Source organism: Neodiprion virginianus, chromosome 4 (assembly GCF_021901495.1).
Source record: "Neodiprion virginianus isolate iyNeoVirg1 chromosome 4, iyNeoVirg1.1, whole genome shotgun sequence".
Classification (NCBI taxonomy): domain Eukaryota; kingdom Metazoa; phylum Arthropoda; class Insecta; order Hymenoptera; family Diprionidae; genus Neodiprion; species Neodiprion virginianus.
The window spans coordinates 34294527-34310635 of NC_060880.1; the positions used below are offsets into that span (position 1 = coordinate 34294527).

At 42.9% G+C, this 16109-nt stretch overlaps 3 protein-coding genes across 16 annotated transcripts in view; 2 read left to right on the forward strand and 1 right to left on the reverse strand.

Moving 5' to 3' along the window:
• Positions 1-123: 123 nt before the first annotated feature.
• LOC124303268 (uncharacterized) lies at positions 124-8349 on the reverse strand. Of its 2 annotated transcripts, XM_046760292.1 has the most exons (6): positions 3577-4089; positions 2995-3075; positions 2057-2184; positions 1547-1708; positions 962-1200; positions 124-796 (listed from the first exon to the last, which is right to left on the reverse strand). In XM_046760292.1, exons 1-5 carry the CDS (start codon positions 3626-3628, stop codon positions 976-978), a joined length of 648 nt encoding a protein of 215 aa, XP_046616248.1. In that variant the 5' UTR covers positions 3629-4089; the 3' UTR covers positions 124-796; positions 962-975. The 2 variants fall into 2 exon arrangements, with proteins under 2 accessions (XP_046616248.1, XP_046616250.1); XM_046760294.1 differs by lacking the exons at positions 124-796; positions 3577-4089 and adding an exon at positions 8207-8349 and having other exon boundaries at positions 803-1200.
• On the forward strand, positions 4166-13302 carry LOC124303264 (synaptotagmin-1-like). 7 transcript variants are annotated; one of them, XM_046760278.1, is made up of 10 exons: positions 4166-4300; positions 8929-9073; positions 9864-9974; positions 10136-10227; positions 11279-11410; positions 11487-11684; positions 11931-12083; positions 12468-12588; positions 12721-12893; positions 13056-13302. In XM_046760278.1, the coding sequence occupies exons 2-10, from the start codon at positions 8932-8934 to the stop codon at positions 13254-13256; spliced, it is 1323 nt and encodes a 440-aa protein (XP_046616234.1). In that variant the 5' UTR covers positions 4166-4300; positions 8929-8931; the 3' UTR covers positions 13257-13302. The 7 variants fall into 7 exon arrangements, with proteins under 7 accessions (XP_046616234.1, XP_046616235.1, XP_046616233.1 ...); XM_046760279.1 differs by lacking the exon at positions 4166-4300 and adding an exon at positions 4776-5945; XM_046760277.1 differs by lacking the exon at positions 4166-4300 and adding an exon at positions 6945-7350.
• A 1027-nt stretch (positions 13303-14329) lies between these two features.
• LOC124303260 (mitogen-activated protein kinase-binding protein 1) overlaps positions 14330-16109 on the forward strand; it is an 84915-nt gene continuing 83135 nt past the window's right edge. For 4 of the 7 annotated variants that reach the window (XM_046760269.1, XM_046760268.1, XM_046760272.1 and 1 more), the window contains exon 1: positions 14330-14522. The gene's annotated coding sequence lies outside the window, so the exon portion shown is untranslated. The remainder of the gene's footprint in view (positions 14523-16109) is intronic. The other 3 variants (XM_046760264.1, XM_046760266.1, XM_046760267.1) reach the window with 1 other exon arrangement.

Here is a 16109-nt window from a genome sequence, read left to right on the forward strand (position 1 = left end):
CTATGTAATATAACGAAATAAAACTATATCTACTAAATCATCACTCATAGGTTTTAATTCGCAAGGAAGATTTGCTGGACCTTGTGACTGGACGTTGGTTGTCGCCTCTTTAAAAATAATTGATCAACGTTAACAAAACTTTATTGTTATTTGATTTTATATAACATGAATTTGTTCGCAACGACTACCGGACATCTTTTCGTCACACGGGGTGGTTTTCCGTTCAGGGTAACAATTCGCATCAACCCCCGATGAGTTACCGACGGATTTCACGTGCCGAGAATTATTTCCTGTCCTCTCGAAAGTCGGTAAAACGAAACGATGCTACCCTACAGCTGGCATTGAACGCAGGCTACAGTACTTTCACTCATCAAGTTGGAACGGACGTTTATCATCCAGAACTCGGGAAAACGAAGCGGTTTAGTTTTGATTTGAGGGAACTTGAAATTCGCCCTTAGATTCACTGGTTCTTCAATTCAGTCTCTCCGGTTCTAAACTTTAATTAATCGTTTAATGACTTTTTTTTTGCAGATAATGACTGGGATTAAGTCCGTCAATCACCCGACAGAAAACACCTGGACAATCATGATTAACGAGAAAGTTACGAAAGTCTCCCGACTTGTCGCTGAATTGGCCTCGACACCACGAAAAGCTCTTTCGGTCTTGCAAAATATTAACGACGCTTTATATCACAAGCAAAATGCAAGTCCGCACAATTTGATCCAGTTTCCGATGCTGTACGAGGTGTCGGCAAGTTTGTTTGATCTTGAAAGGCAGGTAACTTGTTTCTAAAACACTTTACAGAATATATTGAGTTACTAAATATATTACATATACCTATTTTCAGAGATTTTGTACAAACGCGTTACTCCCGTACGGGTTTTCGAATAAATAGTATGGTACAAAAGTGGTAAAAACTAGAAACTAGGTTAAATTAAGTGATTAAAAACTATATTTTTACTGGAATTCACAGGGTCAAGCATTTTGAGCAATTGGTTGGGCCTTGTACAGCTTCTGCAACTCTTTCATCTTGTCGTTGACGTTCGTCGTTTCGGAATTCCTAAATCCCCCCGTCGGTATTCCGTTCGCCGCAATCATAGGCAAGAGTTCCTCGATCGGAAACCTTTCCGAGGGTGGATCCTCACCCGGTGGTTCTATCATCCCTTTACTCCACTTCGTCAGCCATTCGCCGCCTCCAGACTGTAAGTAAAAAACGACCAAATTTGGCAACTTGTCAAACCCTTTCAAATCCATCAGTTTGCAGAATGCAAATTTGCACTTCAATTCGAGTAGACGAGACAGTGTCTTCTGGCACGTTTCGCACCACGATTGAAGAAAACTGCCGGACTGCAGATTCCCTTACACTTTTGAAATCGCATATGTACATATGGCGCGTAATTGCATTTGATTCATCCAATCAACTCGTGATATCTATACAAGCGATTATTCCAAATGTTTGAAGTATTGTTTCCCGGTTTTGGTCATATAATTCAATTACAATGTTACAAAATTAGGTGACTATTCTTTTTCAAATTTCGTTATTCACCATCGTCTCGCTCTGGCTTTTCTTCGTCTGCATTTTTTTTAATTGCTCTTGCAGCCTGATCCGTTCTTCGAGTTCCTTCTGGATTCTGAGCTGACTCTGATACTTGGCAATGGACTGGGCCCAGGGTCCCATTTCACCATTTATTGCCGCATTGAGGGTTGCCTGTAACGTAAAAACAGAGATCAGTAAGTATAATTTGCACAAGTTATTTAGACCATTAATCTAGGATAATATTCATAATAATAATAACGAGGAGGAATCCTTGATTGGAAAGCGAGGTGGAAACCTAACAAAAAAAAAAAAAAAGGTTGATGCATGTCTCAATCGACCTTCTTGCATGCGCGGATATATGTATGAGTCGTAAAATAGAAGGCTTGCACAATAATCCGGCTTTGCCGCAAGAAAACATAAACGCAATTCAATTTGTACAGTGCGGTCGTGGCAGTTTTACGTAATTCACCGGCCAGTTCATTTTCGAAAAACTAATATTTAAAATCGGCCTTGACTCGCCTGACGCCGCCTCTTCGAGTCCGAAGTACCGATCCTCTCCGTTTCTTGCTGAGGACCGAGTTCCACTAGGACTTGGAAATCAGCATGCTCTCCGAGCCTGAAGCCAACTCCAAGCCGAGAGTCAGTTCCTAGTTGACGGTAAAAAAAAGAAATCCATTAGATTCTGTCGCAAGCACGTTCCATGACTGCTCATTCATTATTCATTCGTTCTCAATTAATAATTTATCAAAAGAATGGGTTGCCGTTGAATCTTCAATCCTTGCTTGCATATATAAAGATAATATAGAAAATAGCTTACAAGTCATTACAAGGCACATTTCACGTTGAATCAGTGGGAGAAATTTCAGTGAGCAGGCCAGTATATTCGGTAAATTACGATAAATTTTTATCTTCCAAGAAATGATGTAGTCAAGTGTTTTAAGGACCGTGTCTGTTTGTGTGTTTCCATGTGTGTGTGTGCACAGAAAAAAAAGACCTTGTTACATCAAAATTCACCGTCCATTGTGCAATCATTCTGCGTGACTCTGAAGTCTTTATACCTACGATGCAGTACCGCGCACGTATTTGAAATAAATCATACAGAAACGTTCAGACATGGTCAACGTGTACATTAGCCAAGCACTCTGCGGCTTGCAGCGTGAGTAGTTTGCGTGTTTTGCACTCTAATTGTTGGTAATATTGTTTTGAATAGCTCTGCGCAGTTTTACGGCGTGGAGAACGTGGAGAACGAGTGTGTGGTTGAATCTGGGTGTCTCATCAAGCAGTTATGTTTATATGAATGGGGTGAAAGTGCTTTGAAAAATCGCCGCTTTAATTGAGCAGCGTGAAACAGGCATAATTTCATTTCTAACGCACCTCAACAATGAAGATGTGGGAACCCAGGCTATTTTTAAATTTCGTTTTCTTTAGTAACTGATAGCAGTCGAGTGGATGCTCACCTTTCTTTATCGGCGGAATATTGGAGTAGATGAGAGATAATATCGTGGGCAGTTCTTCCGGAATGATCAGACTGGTCACGCCTTAAAAAAATTTGCAATCCATTAAAAGAAGCTCCCTGAGATATAGCCTCGTACAAGAAATTGGCCCGAGTTCATCAATCGAGGCCTTCGTAATACCCTGCAGTTTACCGATTGAACACCCGTTGATTTTCCATTAAACTCAACGCAAACAAATTATCCCGATGAAATTCGACACACGAATGAGAATTTATTTCAACAAAATTTGTTCCTACTTTACAGCGAATTGGAAAACGATTTCTCGGTATAGAGTAAACGGTCACCGGCTCTTCGGCTCTCGTTCGTGTGTCACAGATATTTCGTCACTGGGTTAGTGAGGCAGTAAAATTAACGGAACAAGAATTCGTCGCTTCTCTCCATCGGTCTCTGCATAAGATTGCAGAGCCTGCGATATTCAACACGAATCAAAGGCACTGTTCCATCGCTAACATCACTGGTGCGTACCATCTCAGGACTTCGGTGACTCAAAAGTAGAAATCGGTTTCGCACCGGTTTGTCACTTACATCGGTAAAACAACAGCAAAAGCACGCTGTACCACGTCACTGTGATCCGCATCTTTGTCTTCCGAGTACCGCAAAGGTCGAAAAAGCGTAAAGGGCGAAGAAAAGCGGAGCAACAATCGACCCTGTCTTCAGGTTCCACAACAACGCATCTTCGTCGATTTCGCGTTCACGCCACCGGTCAGAACACTCGGAGACTTTGCTTTTCGTTGTGGTTCCAATTGCTTCCGACGATCACTCAGGTCGCAGAGGATATCGAGAACTTTAACTAAATCCTGACTTACGGTAGCGCGATTTTTTCACTCCAACCTCCGACGGCTTGCCGGTTCTGGATGCACTGGTGCCACTGGAGGATTGAACTTTTGGTGCCGGGCATAAAGAACTCCTTGCCGAAGTCGCCTCGAAGTGAAAGGAGTCCCCTTATCCGGGGAACGGTGGAGGCTCGAGGGTATCGAGGTCACCAGGAGGAGAGTGACTCTCTCCGCTCTCCTACCACCTGCACCTCGTACACGTGATCGTCCGGACACAGCCGGACCTGGACTTGGTTGTACGGAGTCGTGTTCCCGCATTACCACACGGCCTGTACGTACGGCACTGGTACGCGCTAATCGCTACGATGAAAATAAAAGTGGGCTTTCGATGGCCGTCGAGCGACCTTGCGCTACTAATCTTTGCACATCTGCACGCTGATCGAATTGGTTGGGCTGCAGCCACCGATGGAACAACCGTGAGTAGGCTTGGCTTCGTTGTACTTGTTCAACTTTTTCAGCTTCTGACGGAACAGCCAAGTACAAATGCTCGGACAAACGCTGTACCCGCGAAAAACATCGGATGTTCTTAGATAATTGACGAATCTATCGCAGAAAATTACCTCGAGGAATTTTCCTCGCTAAGGGTTCCATGAATTATTGATATCAGGTTTCTGTTAAGGTTTGAGATCGAGAATTGAAAGTTTCGTTATATCACTTTTCGTACACGGTTCTCATTTTAATTGAGAATCGGCTGCTGATTGGGTAAATATTCGTGGTAATTTCTTGGTTATTTCTGTTTGTAATTTCTGCCGAAATCAATGTTATTCTTCTTACAACTTCTGTTTGTAACGTGTTGAAATTTTTATTTATTTCGGAGTATTAGTCAATGTTGGGCAGGGCCTGTGACAGATTCACGTGCGACAATGATGCGAGAATGTAGGCGCCCTGTGCGAGATCAGTTTTTGAATCGTTTCTACAACCGCTCAAAGTTACTTTGTTACGCTTGTCTTTCTTCCTTATTTTTTTACGCCATATGCTAATCCGTAGTAAACCAGTACCTGACGTGAAATTGAAAGTCAATCTCTCATTGGTTAGTAAATCAGAAGAGAAGTCTATTTGAATGAGAGAAATCTCGTTGAATTTACCATTTAGGATGGCTAGTGATAGATACGAGAGCTGTGTCCAGCATGCAATTTGTCATGGAGAGAACCTTGAGTCGAGTAGGTAGGATGATTATCCACTTTGGATAAAACGCATAGCGATGGTCCTCTTAAAGAATTTCGGGTGCTACGCGAGAATTTGTTGAGTTATGTGAAAGGCAGAGGTCGTGTCAAGCTTTGAATCAGAGTTGTGACACAATCCTCCATGCCAGTTTCCCAACACCTCGAATATGTCAGGATGAATTGTCTCCGAGGTCACAATAATGCGTACAATTTATGGAAATTATTTTAATAAATCACGACGAATCGCTTCGCTGCACCGCTTCACCTGCTCGTTTTCCAAACCAACAACGTAGAGAAAGGAGTGATGGATGCCGTAACAGATACTTTTGCTTGTACCAGGAGTCAAGCTTGTTTTCTAATAACAGTTATTCCTTTCAGTTAACATTCGTATGTAGTATTTTAACAATCATCGGGGCACAGTATCCAATAATTTTTGGACTTTCTTCGCCACGAACTATGAAGCGGAATGTCAGCTTATTCAAGGCAATATTGTACCAGGCACAATTATTCGACTATCGTACATTTTGATGACTCAAATTCGATCCCAAGCATCAATCCTCGATTAAAATCCGCGAGGGAGTTTGAAGACAGTTTTACACGCTGATGATTTCGGTGATGGAAACTGGAACGAAAAACAACATGGAACGCCGGTAGGTGTATCATTATTTTCTGTCACTCAAGGAACCTGTAGACGATGTTGAAGAGTCGTAATAAAATGTTTTGAAATTGAGCTTGAAACGTGAGAATTAAACATGTGACACAAAGAGACCTGGAACTATAGCCTCGAGCGTAAAACAATAGTGAATTTGTACAACGCAAACATTATGTGGCGATTGTAATGTGAGAGAGGAGTGAAAACAATTCAGTGCAGTCGACGTCGAGGGAAATTAACAAGCAGGTATGTCGACTTAAAAATGCATAAATCACGCGCTAGATTCGCCGTTTCAAGGATCTCGCAGTCCCCTCTTTTCTTGTCAGGTCCAAAGGTTCTCGGCTTGTGCGGATTAGCCAATAGACGACTGTGCGAGCAGAAATCGTTGCTCCTAAAAAATTAGAATTACACTTCACGCTTACAGTAGACTCACCCTGGATATATTCCGCATCTCGTCAAACTCGATACTTTCGATAGCGTATGAACGAATCGCTGTTATTTCAGCTGGCAAATTGGCTCGACAGCTGCGTTTATCAGAGCGAAATGAATAGCGCGCACTTACCCATCTCCAAAAATGCCCCCCTCGACCGTTCCCTCGTGTTATACGGATGTGAATAAACTAGTGTGAGAAAAAGTATATATATATATATATATATATACTTGATTGGAAATATAGAGTCTTACGCGCCTGGTTTAGCGACGACGAAACGTAACGACGAAGGTGAGTTAACTTTTAACGAGCCTTAGGTAAAACCATACACGTCTCAATTCTCTTACGTAATTCTCACCGCGAGTGCGAGTCTAGATCGCGGTGATCGTTCGATGATCTGGAAACATGAAATCGACATTAACTTGCCTCTCGTACACCTAGGTGTAATGGAAATTTGCAAGCAACGCGTACGAGTTGGCGTTCTTTTGATCGCGGGGGTATCGATGTCAGGCGGATGCGACGATCCTCGACACCTGTAAAACTGTGCTTAGAAAACAAATAGCGATACGCACACGCGTGTCCGAGTCCAAGCGACAAACATGCAGCGTCGAGCCTACACTTGGTACCCACCAACGCTACGTGGCCGACTGCATGTGGGTAAGGCGCGATTGTTTTAGCATATCGAGCCAAGCCAGCAAAGAGTCGAGAGAGTGTATTATCAGCGATAACGCGTGGTTTCACGTGCTAGTGTGTACAATGCGAGCCCGCATGTGTTTGCGACGACTGTGTGGAGAGCCAAGCAATGTTAGGTAGGCCAGAAGCCAGAGTGAGCTCCATGGTAGTCGGCGAGGTATAAGAAACGGGTCGAGGTGTAACCTGCGAATAAAGAAACTATCGCGATTGTGAGCTACGCCCAGACGGGAGGAATTGTTACTCGACTATTGGGGGACTGACAGTGACTCGGTGATCGAGTGCTCGCCAGGAAGCAGGCGAGTCGGTGGTTCGGCTCGGCTGTTGGACGGTAATTAGCCGGGACCGTTGATGTGCTGGTGACAAAAAAATAAAAGAACATTAAAAAAAAAACACAAGACTACGCGTCGAAAAGGAGGACACCTTGTATCGGCGTTGCTTCGAAAGAAATTCCGTGATAGTCTCATGTCACCCAGTGTATCCGCATAGTATAGTGAGTGAGATTCTCCATCCCGGGACAGAATGTTTTTGGTAAGGAAAGTCAAGGTGGTTGCCAAGAAGATTATTCAATAACGTCATCCGCAACTATAATTCTTTTACTTCCCTCGACGTGCTCGAGTTTTCGATGATCTGGCAGATCTTAATGTCACTCCGGCAAAGCGAAACGATATTTTAGTCCCATTTTATCCTCGTTGGGCTCACTGGTCACTTCCAGGATGTTCGTTATCTGGTTTTCCACGGTAATTTTCCAGCCCCACCGCATGTCCGTTTATGACTCCGGTGAATATTTATCGAGAATAACGATTCAAGGGCGTTATGTAGTCGCACTGACCGTCTACGGCGTGTTGTTCCGAGACGAGCTCGCTCTTCATCAGAATGATATTAGCTGGTATGCACTTACTTTAATGATCTGATTTGTAAGCGTCACAGAACTCGCGGTGCGGTCACGTCTTCATCGCTCGTTTGTGGTGAAAATTTTTCCTTCGTGATAAAACCGTGCGTTTCTTTCAAACTCCACGATTCTCATTTCCTTAAAAATACACGATTTCGACACACGTGTGGAAGGAAGGACCTTAGCGTCACATGAGCAGAGACAAGTGTTCAAACAGCGTAAGCCCGTAGAGCTATTCCCGCGCACGTGAGACAATAAGCTCAACACGTAATATCGAGATCACGAGAAGATAACGAGCAAACGGTATAAAGCGGCAAAACTATCCAACCTTGCGTCGCGTCTTGAAGCTGCACGAAAGCTCTTCGCGCAGACATCTCTTTGGCACTCGATACGTCGCTACACGTACCAGTATTATTCACGAGCACTCGGTTATACGTGCGTTTTACACCGTGTAGGTGTGTTTGCCACCAGTGACGAACGTTATGACTTTCGTACCTGTGTGCATAGTTGGCTGCTCGAAGCTTTTCACCTTGTCAAAGTAACTTGATATCCGAAGTGATGGACAATTCGATCGTACGGCGCCAGCTCCGCTCAAGTTTGCAACTTATATAGCCGATCACGTCCGGGGAAGTCGTAATTGTTTACAAACAATATTAACACCGATGATGCCGCGTTTGGTTTGACCTTGAGAGAAGAGGCACCTCGAACGTACGTAAGGCGTAAGTCGTACATCACAGTGCGTATAGCGATTATTCCATTGTCACTGTATATGCAGAAGGTGCGCAAGTGCCCGTTGTGAGTCGAGTCGCAAATAGATCGTCCGTTTATTTTTTTCTCTTCTCCTTCTCCCTCTCATTTTCTTCTCTCCTCCTCCTCGTGCTGTTTTTCCCACCGTTAATTTCCACCTTTTATTTCCTTTGCAAGACTCCAGATAGCAGGTAATTACGCTTGTCATCGTGCCGCGTGTGCACGGAGAGCGTAGGTATTCGTCGTGCGCACAGTTAATTAGTCTGGGACTCGAAATCGGCAATAGCTACTACCGCTGTCTTCGCTTCGTTCATCGCGAAGCGTAATTTATGCAAATACAGTGCCGATTACACGTATGCGCTGTTCAACCTGATCCCGACCACCGGACTGACGGTTCTTTCCGTTCCCCTCCTCCCGAAACTACTCGACATCAGCTTTATAATGATCACACGTTAATTCTGCAATTCCAGTGAATGGTGGACGCAGAGTTTCTGGGCCCGTGGGGCCGGTTCGTGCTGATTGGGGCTGGCGCAGCGGCTGTTTTGGTCTTCCTCCTGATAATCGCATGCTTCCTTACGCCCGGATGTATCGGGTACGAGTGCGTACGTAAGCGCCGTAAGTCACGAATGCTTTCTCTCAGTTGAATGTCAAAAATATCACACGATCACGCCGGATTTTATACTCCATTAATATTCAATCCGCTCAAGGCTTTCCATTCTTCGTTACTTGGCACTCGTTTAACAACGTGCGTAACAACGATCGGACGTTTAATTTTAACGATTGTCGTGCGGTAGAACGGTGTTGATAAAGATAACAGCAGCGACTAAACGCAGGCAAGGTATCCTACCTAAGCCGGTCAATTTACAACTGGAAACCAAGGTCAAATCACTGCGGGTAGACACACGAATTTCTAGGCAAATCGTTCGGAGGTGAAATTGTTTTGTTGATGGTATCACGATCACATCGGTATCGGTGTGAAATGCCGACCGATATTCCTGATTCACTCGCGAGTCGCGAACAATTATAAACTTTGAAAGAACTCCGGGATGGTTTCGGAGTTAATTTAAGACTTGTGCAAAGGTCGATAAAATCTGAAAAATTAGTGTCAACGGTACGACGCGTGACGCGTTTAATACTTAATCTTAACGGTCACTCTGCAAGAGAACGGCAGCTTGAGCAATATTGATGAACAAAATGTGCCGGATGATTCGAGCGCACGTTATACATATTATACCGCATGCGGGATTTAAAAGAGACACGAGCATACTCTCTATACTGTACAGTGCGATCGGTTAAAACGTCACGGAGACGAGGTCTAAGGTGGTTATTTTTACGTTGGTAAACCGAGGCGGAGATAAGGTTAACGGATAAAAAGAGCCAAGCGTTAAACAAACATTTGTCTTAGGAAAACACGAGACGAATACTCCGTTGAGGTGCAACGGACCCCCGAACGAAAACGTCAAGCTCGCCGACGTAAGCTACAGGTCCTGGAGGCTGGGAAGTTTATACGACAATGGTAACAACCCTGACTCGTCTCACTCCCCCACCTTGCTTTTTCTTATCCACGGCGTCTGTTGAACCCTCGTTAAAAAATCATCAGTCTTGAGCAGATATTGTGGCTTGTTAGAAACGTGTAAGCCGATTTACCGATTAACTTACCCTGATTATCTCCTCCAGGAAGCATTTGCGAAAACGTCGAGTCCCAGGGAAGGGATTCTCCGAATTCAATCAACGGTACCTTCGAGAGCATCGAGACCGCTTCCACTCTGGTAATTACCTTCCATTGTTCTTTTACATTTGATAATACCGTAATTTACACGATTCGAAATACGAACCCAAACGGCTGATGCGATTTCACGCCGGAATTGATCCTCGATAATTGGGTCTCAGCGCAAGTCCAAATTATTTATCGTCGAAATTCCGTTGACCATGAGGATGGATCTCGTTACAGTGCGTTTGGCGGTAAAATATTCAAAACATTTTCAATTTTCATCATTCGGAGTTTCGACCAGTAATTTCTAACAAGAGAGAGAGAGAGAGAGAGAGAGAGAGAGAAAGAGAGATTTTTTTTTTTTAAAACAAATTTTGTGGAAATCGTGTACTTTTGAAAAAATGAGTCGTTTTTGGGCAGGAAATAAGCAGGAGATTTTACATAAAAAAAAAGTTTGCATTAAATAAAAGAAACGGTGACGTGCTTCTGTAGAAAATGTTATTGCGAAGCCACTGTTAAAATTTCAAATCGATCCATGCAACCATGTTCAAGTAACCTGTCCTCCCAGATTGAAAGAAGTGGTTTCGAGAAAATTGGGTTTAAAATTTAAAGGACCTTTTAAAAAAACTTTTTCGCTACAGGGTCGATTGGATATTGTTTTTATGACCCTAAGATATTGTTTAAGCCAAAAAGAAACCCAATTTTCCAAAATCCGAGAGCATTTCCCCTTAAGGGGGAAGGCCACTGTGACGGCCGAAAATATGACTGATTTTTAAGAATTTTTTTCACAGGGAAAACTAATTAATAAAGGGTTCGGATTGTCGGTATTTTATTGAGTATATATTAAACGTGTTTTAAATAAATTTTTAATAAAAAATATTCGAAATTAACAAAAAAAATCCCCTCCATCGTGGTATTGATATCTCGGTGAAGGATTATTTGAATTTTTATTTCTTTTTGATTATATATAAAACGACAACGGATTACGAAATTTTGTATTTTCAAGGCCCTTTTGCCGTTGCCTTCCCCCTTAAAACTAAAGTTGAATAAGACTGACAAGAGGGAGAATGTATCGTTGATTTACGTAATCGGCGGAGCTAAATTTTCAGAGTTTGATCAACGTCGAAAAGCAGCCGAAGGATGACCCGCTCAAGGATTTTCCAACAGAGTTGACAATGAGCTTGCAATACTTACCGGCGAGTGCGGAAAACGTAACGGGGAAGCTCGTAATCGGCATCGAGGTACCCGCTCTTGAGTTTGAAAAGCGCAATGTTGACCGTGAATCATCGACTGATGCGTATACCGGTTTCTTTTCAGGCGGTATCGAACTTACCTCAGAAGCAGTACAACTGCACCCTAGAGCCGTATGTGGCGGTGAACATTGTAAAGCAGTCCTGGTCCAACCGGAATCCGGAAAAACTGCACAGCTTTAGGACGAGGGGGGTTCGGCACACGGCCAGCCCAATTTACAGAGAAACTTTCGTCGTTGCGGATGTCAAGCCCCAAGAAGTCAAGGCACGTGGATCCCGTCATTATCACACGTTATCATCCGTGACCTTGCACCCGGGGATTTCGGTCTTGGCAGCCTTAGTCGCCTATTTTCACTTGGCAGTCCGTCCAACACCTTTTGACTTTCTTTCAAACGATTCGCGCACCGGGCAAAAAGCTTTCCCCCCGTTTTTGAGCCTGGCTAACAATGAGGTGTAATTGTTCCGAACAACTCAACGCGCTTGCTTTGATCTTTCATTGTTAATTTTTCAGGAATGGGCTGTTGACGTCACGGCATACGATCACGACAGGTACGCCAATCACACGGAGTTATGCACGCTCAGAGTTCCTTTGAAAGAAGTGAAGAAGTTATTGACCAGCCCGGAAATTCATTTGCTTAATTACAAAATGAAGCGGTCGAGCAAGGTGTGTGTAACAACCGCGTTAGATCCGTCGATCCTTGACCGCCGAACAGACCCGTTAAAGTGCTGTATAAGTTGTCCTACTTCGATCCTCGTCTCCATATTTTATTTCGGGATCTGACTGCGTTCCAGTTGAACGGTCGAACAGGTTCGCAACGAGGGACTTTTGACCTCGTTCTCAATAATTTCCTGTCGTTTATTACTACGTAGAAAAATTAAATCAATAAAAAATAAATGCGCGAACAAAAAAGTTGTAATGATCGATGTAATTAATGCAGTCAGCACGTGTTTCGGCGGCCAAAAATACGTCGCAGCTACTAACAATATTTCATGATATTTCCGGTTTAACATCTATGTTTAATAGCTACCGTACAATCTTTTCTTTTAGGAATTCGGTAACATCTTGCTGGGAATAAGTTACCTGCCAACTGCGCAGAGATTAACGATTAACGTTGCGAGGCTCGCTAACGTTAAATTCGCACCAACCGTACCGACGTTAAATGATTTCAGTGAGTGTCAGGCTTTAATAAACTAAACCAATATATTATCGTATAATCGTCATTTAAGTATTAATAACGTAACGATAAATTCTGGCAACAATTCAAGCGCGCCGAAGTTTAATCGACCCTCTCGCATTGCAGATCCGTACGTACGGATATTAATGCTTAATGGAAAGACGGGGCGGAAGATGAAAAAGAAGAAGACGAAATTCTTGCGAGCAGCTGCTCAGCCCGAATTCAATGAAACGTTAACGTTCGACTTGACCTTTGCTCAGCTCGAAACCATTCAATTTCTCGTTGCTGTTTGGAGCAAGGTGACGTATCGCGTTCTAAATACACGCATGAAATATCAAAAATTCAGCCAATAAAACCGCTACAGACAGCATACGGATCTATGAAAAATTAGGCAATTATTTACAGGACTGAATATACGATGCGTACAAAATGGTCTCACATTCTCATTCTATTTATTCCAGAATATAATCGCAGAGGAAAACAGCAGCGAGCAGCACAGCGACAGCGAAGAATCGATAAATTCCTATAAAAAATCCAAAGACGTTTGCATAGGAAAAGTAGCCATAGGAAAGGGGGCGAGAGGTGCAACGGAGAAGGCCCACTGGTTTGCCGTTTTACAAAACCCAAGAAAAATTGTCACGGTTTGGCACACGCTAAAGTAGAATGTATAATCTGTAAATAATGTTAAAATAAATTGTAAAAATGGAATTCTGAAAGACTTTTTCACGCTTGCGTTGATGCCTGAAACGCAAGAATATTTTTGAATAGGTTTAATTGAACAATCGATCCATCAAAGTCCGAATACGAGTCGTAACATCCAGATAGATACGATCTGTTAGTTTTTATTTATCTGTAAACTTGCCTCAGTTGTTTCACGCGAACCGTTTCTCAATTTATTCTCGGTTGTTTCGTGCAAAGTCGATCTTGCATCGGAGCTGTCAGTTAAGGGGTTACATGGCTTTTGAAGGGGGAAAAAAAACATGTTTTCTCTAATTTTTTTTCAATTTAATGAAAGAATCATTTTATTAAACCTTCAAGAATATGAAAGAATAATATTTGATCAAATTTCCATCCAAAAATTTCGTAAATTCAGCCGTTGAGAACTGGTTTTCGAAGAAACGAGTATTCGCGGTGGACAATATAACTCATGAAAGCTTGATGTGAAATCAAAAAACCAAATATTTTTTGTCAATAAGTAATCATAGCTCGTGAACGTAAGAAGGATTTAGAAAAAATTGTAATTTGAATCTTTGGTAGAGTTGTATGAAAAACACTACGGTTTTTGGTTAAATCTAGACCACGTATTGCCTTGTAAAATAAGTTGTGATTAAGGAAAAAAAAAATCCTTTTATCAATCACTAGCTAGACACTGCATCTTGATTTCCGCTAAAGCTATTATGAGTTATCCTGTACACCGCAAGGTTACTCGTTTCTTCGAAAACCAATTTTCCAAAATTTTATTCAAATATTGTTCTTTTATAAGCTCAGAGTTTGAATAAAACAATTCTTCTACCAAATGAAAGAAGATTATAGAAAACATGTTTGTTTTTTGCCCTCTAAAACCCGCGCAGCTCCTTAATATCGTTCGTCTTCTGGCGGTCTGCCGTTTCGGCGGTTCGAACGAAGGGCGCGAATCGCCATTTTGATATGACGGTTGCTCGCGTCGCCGGCAGAGGGAACGCGGATCGCGGAACGATTGGGAAGCGTATCGGGCAGGCAGGCGGACAGGCGACCGACTTCAGTCTGTTTTGTGACTTGTGAGTGCGCGCGGCTGAGTGGCGTCGTGTTATGTTTTGTGTTTTTTCTTTTGCATCATCATAACCGCCCGTATAGTTTCGCCCCCTCCATCCAACCGTAGGTGATAATTGGTGTGAGTTTTAACCCGTCGCCCTGTGAGAGACGGGATCCGATCTGATCGTCACTGAAACGTGAGTATCGCAAAATTTCTCCCCCTAACGTTAATTTTTCATCCATTGTGTACTTTGCCATTTCACCGATAATCGCAATACGAATATGAACCGTAAACCACAGCCGTTGATCGGTCAGAGTTTACACTTCGGAATTGTTGCGCGTTTTCCACTAGCCGCTTCTGCTTGCCACTTGTTTCTCTATTGTCTCGACTGCGAGTTCGCCTCGAGCCAACCGCCGTTTATTCCCGCATCAACTGTGTATTTTCAAACGGCCGTTTGTTCCTTCTCCGGATCTCTTAGCATCGAAACGGCGATATCGCCGGTTTCGAATCCGATTTTCGCAACGATTGTCCGGCTTGAACCCAACTCAACCCTAACCTCATTGCGCGACAAATGCACAATCTACGCATTGTATACCTGTAATGTATAAGCAATATAAGCATAAACTGTATGCAGATAAGAGAGCGCGATCGCGTAATCGTAACCTATAATGAATCAGCTGACGCGTCTACGGTTGAAGCTTTGTAGGCGAGTAAGTCGAACTTCGTCGAAGCCACGCTCACAGTCATTCCGACCTTCTCATACCTTCTTACTCGACGATTTTTCGAGCTCTGCGACATGAGAGGGAAATAAAAAAAAAAAAAAAAACTCCCGGCGACTTATACCTGCTCGCTCTTTCCCTCGCGTCTAGCCTCTAGCCTTTACTTACGATTAGCCGGTTTTCGGCCGCCGATCCGCTCGCCCAGTCGCCCCGCGCTTCTTCAAAGCCTACATGCAATGGGTTTTTACTCGCTTGTGTAGTACGACTCGTGTACAACAGATTGTCAGTGAGTACCGTTTCATTGTCGGAATGAAGAGGGGTGCGTGTTATCGGTGTGACTTGAATTAACGGATAACAAAACACGAGCTCTTTCTTTCCTTGTCTGTAAAAAGGTAGATTGAAAGCTCCGAATGGTCTGCGTATCGACAAAACAGTGCCCGGGCAACCCGGAGCGTTATTAAAACGCCTTTTTCGACGGGACGAAAGGCGAGTGCGTTGTTTGAAAGGGCGATTATCCCGCTTTCCTACGAGTTGGTGTGATTTTATCTCTGAGAGACCGAAGTCGGTAACGTTAACGTAACGAAACATTGAGGGGAAAGATCATTATTTCGTATTTTTATAGTGACATTGAATGAGACTGAAGTTAGTAACGTTATTCCAATGATTAACGTATCGGAAAATCGTTTATTCGCTGCTGCAGGAATGTCTGAAATTCAGTGAATTATAACAGGGCAAAATGTATGCATATTTTCAAAACTTAACTACTTCAAAGTCACTATAAACTTACAAAATAGTAATTTTTCACCCCAATCATTCTTCGTTACGTCAACGTTAAGTTGTCAAGTTTTCCAAACATGTATTACATATATTTTTCCACATTATAACTTACCGTATCACAGACGTTCTCGAAACTGCTAAATAACGATTTTATCCCAAACTTGAATCATTACAATAACGTTACCAACATCAGCTTCAGTTATCTCTTCTGGAAACATTTCCAAACGTTTCGTCTTTGCGCATCCTTCAATCGCGTATTAATTAACTTCATGCTATTACTGTCAATC

Excerpts from the sequence above, each read along its gene's own strand:
- LOC124303268 (XM_046760292.1), bottom strand. The coding sequence starts at position 3,628 with ATGCGGATCACAGTGACGTGGTACAGCGTGCTTTTGCTGTTGTTTTAC. Across the intron at positions 3,076-3,576 it reads TTTGCTGTTGTTTTACCGAT|GCGTGACCAGTCTGATCATT; the intron begins GTAAGTGACAAA and ends AATTTTTTTAAG. Across the intron at positions 1,709-2,056 it reads ACTCGAAGAGGCGGCGTCAG|GCAACCCTCAATGCGGCAAT; the intron begins GCGAGTCAAGGC and ends TTTACGTTACAG.
- LOC124303264 (XM_046760278.1), top strand. The coding sequence starts at position 8,932 with ATGGTGGACGCAGAGTTTCTGGGCCCGTGGGGCCGGTTCGTGCTGATT. Across the intron at positions 9,074-9,863 it reads CGAGTGCGTACGTAAGCGCC|GAAAACACGAGACGAATACT; the intron begins GTAAGTCACGAA and ends CATTTGTCTTAG. Across the intron at positions 9,975-10,135 it reads GGGAAGTTTATACGACAATG|GAAGCATTTGCGAAAACGTC; the intron begins GTAACAACCCTG and ends TATCTCCTCCAG.